A 7,438-nucleotide genomic window follows, 5' to 3' on the forward strand; every position below is an offset into this window, starting at 1 on the left:
TTATTATTATTATTATCATCCCCGTATCCCTGCTCCCCACAGGACATCTAAGGCTCAGGAAGGTTATTCACCCACCCAAAGTTGGACATGAATTTGCCCATAACTTCCCAGGCTTTGTCAGCATGCGAGCATGCCCCAACAGCATGAATTCAAGGGTCACCAGACATCCAAGGCCAGGGCTTCCTAGCCTTCAGGGTGGAGAACCTGGTGGGATGTCAGCCAGCCTGGGATGGAGACAGTGACCCAGTGAGTCCCAGTAGCGCGACAGGAGGGTCCCGCCCGATGCCCACAGTGCCCAGCCCTGGAGCTGACCATGCACTTCGTAGCACCATAAACCCCGGGCGGGCGGAAGAAGAACGCCGTTTTATGGGGGCGGCAAGGTAGCCCAGACTGCTTTGATTCTGACAGGCAAGCTCATAAATGCCTGGGCGGCGGGCGCGCTCTCTCCTGCATGATATAAGGCTCAGCGCGAGCCTCAGGGCCAGCCTGGCTCTGTATTGCCTCCGCACCATGTCCTGCTTCTCCTCCCGCCTCGGCGCCTCCTGTGGGGTCCGCGCCTTCAGCTGCGCCTCGGCATGTGGCCCCCGGCCCGGCCGATGCTGTATCTCTGCAACCCCCTACAGGGGCATCTCCTGCTACCGCGGACTCTCAGGGGGCTTCGGCAGCCGCAGTGTCTGCGGGGCCTTCCGCTCTGGATCCTGTGGACGCAGCTTCGGATACCGCTCTGGAGGCGTCTGCGGGCCCAGCCCCCCCTGCATCACCTCAGTCTCTGTCAATGAGAGTCTGCTCACACCCCTCAACCTGGAGATCGACCCCAATGCTCAGTGCGTGAAGCATGAGGAGAAGGAACAGATCAAGTGCCTCAACAGCAGGTTCGCGGCCTTCATCGACAAGGTGGGTGTCCTAAGCCAGGCCCTTCCTGGCACCCAAGGACCTGCTGGGAGCAATTCTCAAGCAGGTCTTCAGAACGGGAGCTTCTAGGTAACATTAGCTGATGAGAAAAAGTCACACTTCTCTCCCTTCTAAGGCAGCCTTCTCTCCCACTTTTTACGAAGAAAGTTCAGAGCCTGGCAGGAGAGTCTCAACTAGAATGTCATGCTTTGTGAAATCATTTGTCACCTACCTAGTGAGGCTGCTTTTCCCAACACGGTGAATTCATTGTGTTAGTGTGCCCCATGTGCAAATTCCTGCACGTGCACACATACATGTGTTTAGATAAAGCAGCGTGGTGTCTTCGGGAGGGCAGGAGCTGCAGCCAGCCTTGAAACCAGAAGTGCATATAGACTGATGACTCTGCCATAGTTCTTTGTGCCCGGAATAGAAAAAGTGGCAGTGATGGAGCCATCTCAGCAGAGTCAGATCAGACCCAGGCACACAGATTTCCATTCCGCAGGCCCTGAGCTAGAGGGCCCAAAACCTAGAGTCACAGTTTCCTCTAGCCAGGCTACACCCTGGGAAAGAAGCCACAATCAAGCAGAAAGGAACCTGGGCCCAAGAGTCCATGGCCTTTGCCCAACTCCTCAGCAGCCTCCTGCCAGTGGCAGTGTGTGCGGGCCGGCCACACCCTTGAACAGGAAGGTAGAGCTGAGAAAGCCACAGGATCCAACCAACAAGAACCACCAAAACCATCTTGAACACACCAAGTCCCAAGGACCCCAGTCCCCCTTTTTGGAAGTTCTAAAGCTCCAGTCCTCAGCTGTACTCTTGGCAGTAGGAGCACAGGGCCCAGGCCTGCCAGTGAGAGGCAGCCCCACTCCAGCCCATTCTCAGGAAGTGCAGACCCAGAGGAGGCCCAGGGCTGGCTGCCAACACAAGGCCCTGGCCACATCTGCCGTACAGTCTACTTGACTGGCAGTAGACGGTGGCATCCCCATGGTGGCATCCCCACGGTGGCATCCCCACGGTGGCATCCCCACGGTGGCATCCCCACGGTGGCATCCCCATGGTGGCATCCTCACGGTGGCATCCTCACGGGCCTGTTTTCTAAAATCTTCTCCTGACTACAGGGTCCCTAGACGCTAGCAAGTACAGGCTCACTCAGGACGCTGCCTCTTAAGTGGCAAGAGCCCCAGAATGCTCACCTTGCATCTCTGATACACCCCAGGACTCCCTATCTACTTTGTCTGTTCTCAGCTGCCCATCAAGGACCTCAGAGAAGTCACCACCCTCCTGGGCTCGTGGTGGAAGGCTCCCTTCTCTCCTTCCCCTTCACTGCCCCGTGTCCTTTCCTCCAGGGAGCGGTCCCTGCTTTCCTCCGCCTTACCTGAAGTCACTCAGTTACCAGGACAGCTACGTGTCTCTCGGGCTCCCTCTTACCCCATCTGGACAGACATTCACTTGCCCACCCATTACACACCTCATCAATGAGCTCCATCTGGCTCTTCCTATGCCCTGAGGAGGCCATGTTGGCTCCTTCCACAGACCTTCTCCTCTCCCACCGCAGGTGCGCTTCCTGGAGCAGCAGAACAAGCTGCTGGAGACCAAGTGGCAGTTCTACCAGAACCGCAAGTGCTGTGAGAGCAACATGGAGCCTCTGTTCGAGGGCTACATCGAGACGCTGAGGCGGGAGGCTGAGTGTGTGGAGGCCGACAGCGGGAGGCTGGCTGCTGAGCTCAACCATGTGCAGGAGGCCATGGAGGGCTACAAGAAGAGGTGAGGGCCCCTGGGGAGGAGGGCTTATAGAAACAAATGAAATTAAGTCAAAGACAATGGGTTTAGATGGGACTTTAAATGGGTGCTACTCAGGGGTCCTCCCTAAAGAGAGAAGACAATGACACAAGCTTCTAGATCAGTGGTTCCCAACCTTCCTAATGCTGCGACCCTTTACTACCCACAACTGTAAGGTTACTTTGTTGCTACTTCATAACTGTAATTTTGCTACTGTTATGAATCACAGTACAAATAGCTGATGTGCAGGATAGCTAACATGTGACCCCAAAAGGGGTCACAACTCACAGGTTGAGAACCACTGTCCTAGAGGGAGTGTTCTTCTAGACTGGAAATTCAAAGATTTTGGAGAGACTAAGATGGTTCGATGGTTAAAAGCACTTGCTGCTCTTCTAGAAGACCGTGGTTCAAATCCTAACACCCACCCGGCAGCTCACAGCCATGTATAACTCTAGCCCTAGGGGATGTGGTACCCTCTTCTGACCTCCATGGACATTGCATGCACACAGTGTATGGACACATATGCTGGCAAAACACCCATACACATAAAAGAAAATTAGACAAAATCTAAAAATATATTTTAAATAAAGATTGCAGAGATTCTAAGATACTAATTTTTTTTTACTTATTTTTTCTTTTAATTCACAAAAGAGTTTGTTGAGGACCTGCTAATGTTCTGGGTAACTGGGTTAGGCCCTAAATGGAGATTGGGGAAAGGGAGGGAGGCTCCAGAGCCAGGCCTAGTGGATCCCGAGAAGCACAGCCCGTACACAGGGGCCTTTGGAAGGTGTCCTGCCTGACTCAGAGTTAACCAGGAGAATCCAGGAGCACGAGGCACTGTCATGTCTGCTCCACAGATCCAGGTCCTGGGATATGTTCATCTGGGCCTTTGTTCTTTCTTTATCCCCCTCCTCTGTCCCCAGGTATGAAGAGGAAGTGGCACTACGGGCCACTGCTGAGAATGAATTTGTGGCCCTGAAGAAGGTGAGTAAGTGAGAAGGGTCACACTTCAGCCAGAGCTGGTGTTCAACACCTTTACTGGGCACTGCAGGCCACTGCTCCTGAGAGCCACCGGCCCAATCCCTGCATAGTCCTGGGCCACAGAGCCCACTGCCAGCCTCATGCTCATTCGTGTAGGCTTGCAGTCTCCCCTGGCCCCGGGCCTCCCACAGAGTAGGCACCTGATATGCAGTAGTGAAGAAGGGATCACCAGTCACCTGGGCAAGGGCCGCAGTGGGAAACACCTGGTGGTAAAGAATGCCTGGTGCTGCTTTCTTCCTAAACATGACTGTGCAAGGGCATCCTCAGGGACTCACCTCCTAACCTCCGCAATGAGGAAGTGCCAGGAAGTGCCGCACTGCTGTGAGGACCTGAGGCCTGGATGCAAAGGGTCAGGCTGGGCTGCCCTGGGCCCTCAGCTCTGATAAAGGCCCGGTTCTCCTATAAGATCCAGAACACAGCTTCAGGACCTGGTTAAAAATGACCCATTCCACACTTCCAACTAGACCCCAGGTTTTGGCAAAGATGCCAGCTGTGGATTTAGGAGAACCGTTCCAGTGATAACAAGGTTGTCCCCTCTCCCCTCCCACACTGACTCTTCCTCAACGATATAAAAGGGATTGCTCACACGATGGCACTAGGCCCCGAGACAATCAACCCTGGACAGTCTCCCAGGAAGAACAGCTGAGCCTAGGAGCTGGAGAGAGGAGGAATGGCCATCGGGTGACTTCCCCGGGAGACTCTTGGTTTGTCTTCCCCTTTAGGATGTGGACTGTGCCTACCTGTGCAAGTCAGACCAGGAGGCCAACGCAGAAGCACTGACACAGGAGACTGACTTCCTGCGGCGATTGTATGAGGAGGTGAGGGGACACAGGGCAGTGAGGTGGCCAGGAGGAGCCCTGAAAACTTTGGAAAGGACTTGTGACCATTTTGGTTTCTAAGCTCCCCAGTGGGCACAGAGTATAGAATATTGGGGAGATGTGAGGCAGGTTATGTACCCCGAAGAGGAGAATCATCGCTTGCTCTCTTACCCCACTCCCCACACAAGGATTCCCTGGTTACTGTGACCACGGTGCTCACAGGTGCTTAGCACTTAGACCTGAAGCACAAAACTGAAGGGACATAGACTCTGCCCCTTGGGCCTGGAACTCTGCATGAGGAGCACTAAGGGACAGTTCCAGGGTGGAGAGGAACAGTGGCATGGCAGGGCCACCAGACTGAGACCACTGGGGAAGGAGGGAGGAGGCACACAGGATGGGAGATGGGGGAGGTCGGCTGTCAGGAATGGTGGGGGGACTAAAAAGAGCTTTCTTCCTTCTCCCCTCACAGGAGATCCGCATCCTCCACGCCCACATCTCAGACACCTCCGTCATCGTCAAGATGGACAACAGCCGGGACCTGAACATGGACTGCATCGTGGCAGAGATCAAGGCTCAGTACGATGACATTGCCACCCGCAGCCGCGCTGAGGCCGAGTCCTGGTACCGCACCAAGGTGAGAGGACATCTGTCCTTAGATGAGACAGTGGGAAGGACCCCAGGATCTATCAGAAATGGCTTCTTGCACACCAGGAATCACAGGAAGATTGCACACGGCTCTGGGCTGAGGAGGCAGCCCAGCCTGACCACTGTGCATCTTGCACACTGTGTGGCCGTGTGCTCGCTGGGTCGATGGTGCATCCTGGGCCTCATGGGCATCTCTGCTTCTCCCCCACCCCCAGTGTGAGGAGATGAAGGCCACAGTGATCCGGCATGGGGAGACCCTGCGCCGCACCAGAGAGGAGATCAATGAACTGAACAGGATCATCCAGAGGCACACGGCCGAGATCGAGAATGCCAAGTGCCAGGTATGGAAGGTTCAGCTGCTCTGAGGCCAGAGAGGCCGGATGCCTGCTCAGTGCCACAGCCGGCCTGTGCCCTGCTTGCAGCTTCCCAGTTAGTCTCCCACCTATTTGCACAGCTGGCTTTCCTGATCCTGCTCACTCAGGCTGACCCATGTGAACAAGGCGAGAGGCTGCTTCTAGAATGTTCCCAAGTGGTGGGAAAGACTGGATAGTGTGCTGATGATGGACAGTGAGACCCAGGGGCCCTTGGCTATCCTGCTTTCTTCTGTGTCCCCAGAACACCAAGCTGGAGGCTGCTGTGACCCAGTCTGAGCAGCAGGGAGAGGCAGCCCTCACTGATGCCCGCTGCAAGCTGGCTGAGCTGGAGGCTGCCCTGCAGAAGGCCAAGCAGGACATGGCCTGCCTGCTCAAGGAGTACCAGGAGGTGATGAACTCCAAGCTGGGGCTGGACATCGAGATCGCCACCTACAGGCGCCTGCTGGAGGGCGAGGAGCAGAGGTGAGCTGAGAAGTACCTTGTTGCAATTCAGTTGAGGGGCCAAACTGTCTTGAACATGCAAGCTGGTTAGGGCCTGTCAAACCCTGGAAGAGATGACCCTGGTCCACTGGCTGAACCGTGCTGTCCCAAGTGTGACACACAGCTCTCACCACCCTACTCCAGGCTGGGCTTCAGTGCTAATGGCTACCTATCACATAACAAATGCTCTATGTCAAGTGCCCATTTTTACATTCTCCATCCTGTCAAGTAAGTACCATTTTTCCTGTCCAAAAACAGAGGCAGATTGGCTCAACAGCCAGTACATTTCCCATGGACACAAAGTTACTAAGCTGTAGAGCTGGGATCCAACACTGGGCTTCTAAAGCCCAGTCATAGCTTCCTCTGAGATTAAGCTTGCGTATAATAAGGGTGATGCACTCTGTATACATCTAGCTCTTTCTAATCCTTGCTGCAAGCACTATTGGCATTCAGCAGATGCAGGCACTCTGGTTGAGGGCAGTATGTGAAAGTCACAATTACACTCACTGTTCCTCTAAAACCAGGAGGGCTGGTCTCTATGGGAATCAAAGAAAGAAAGTCAAAATTTAATGAGGATTTGAGAGAGCCCTTCCTGCCTTTCAGGAAATAGAGTCTACCTAGAACAAAAGCTGACCCCGTATGTCCCCCAGGCAACTGCCTCAAGGAACCCAGCTCACTGCTTGAAACTAATGGCCCTTTCTTTCCCCTAGGCTGTGCGAGGGTGTGGGCTCTGTGAATGTCTGTAAGTATCTGCTGGAAATGCAAACCTAGAAAAATGGTTTTGGGAGATGGGAGAGGTGATCACAGGGCTGCCTCACTGAACCTCCAATGTTCCCCAACTTCCTCTTCTCTGGGCTCTTCTCTAAGGACTTCTGGGGATGGGAAAGGGAATCCAAAAAGTTGAGTGCCCCTTCCTGGTGGTCATCAGGAACTGCAGCCCAGGGAGATGGGTCTAGGGATCCTTACAGCTCTCCAGATGTGCTGTGAGGTTGACAGAACAGACTTCTGGTGGGTGGGTGACCCCCCCAGCAAGCCCCTCATCCCTCCCTGTTCCTCTTCCCACAGGTGTCAGCAGCTCCCGTGGAGGAGTCACATGTGGAGGCCTCACATATGGCACAACTCCAGGGCGCCAGATTGCCTCTGGGCCCTCTGCCACTGGGGGCAGCATCACAGTGATGGCCCCTGACTCCTGCTCTCCCTGCCAGCCCCGCACCTCCAGCTTCACCTGTGGGAGCAGCCGCTCAGTGCGCTTTGCTTAGTGCCAGGACCTCCAGATGAGCCACCTGTCTGCCCAGAGTGGAGTGGTGTGTGAATGGGAAATGTGTGCTTGCTTCCAGAATCTTCCAGATGTTCCTGTGAGAGGAAAGAGTTCAGGGCCACTCTCCTCCGTCTTTGCCTTTTAGGGAGTTGTCT

At 54.6% G+C, this 7,438-nt stretch overlaps 1 protein-coding gene across 1 annotated transcript; it reads left to right on the forward strand.

Moving 5' to 3' along the window:
• Positions 1 to 510: 510 nt before the first annotated feature.
• LOC127667839 (keratin, type II cuticular 87) lies at positions 511 to 7,438 on the forward strand. Its single transcript, XM_052161184.1, has 9 exons — positions 511 to 894; positions 2,444 to 2,652; positions 3,591 to 3,651; positions 4,431 to 4,526; positions 4,996 to 5,160; positions 5,387 to 5,512; positions 5,787 to 6,007; positions 6,736 to 6,767; positions 7,091 to 7,438. Exons 1-9 carry the CDS (start codon positions 511 to 513, stop codon positions 7,282 to 7,284), a joined length of 1,488 nt encoding a protein of 495 aa, XP_052017144.1. The 3' UTR covers positions 7,285 to 7,438.

This window comes from Apodemus sylvaticus, chromosome 17 (genome assembly GCF_947179515.1).
Source record: "Apodemus sylvaticus chromosome 17, mApoSyl1.1, whole genome shotgun sequence".
NCBI lineage: Eukaryota > Metazoa > Chordata > Mammalia > Rodentia > Muridae > Apodemus > Apodemus sylvaticus.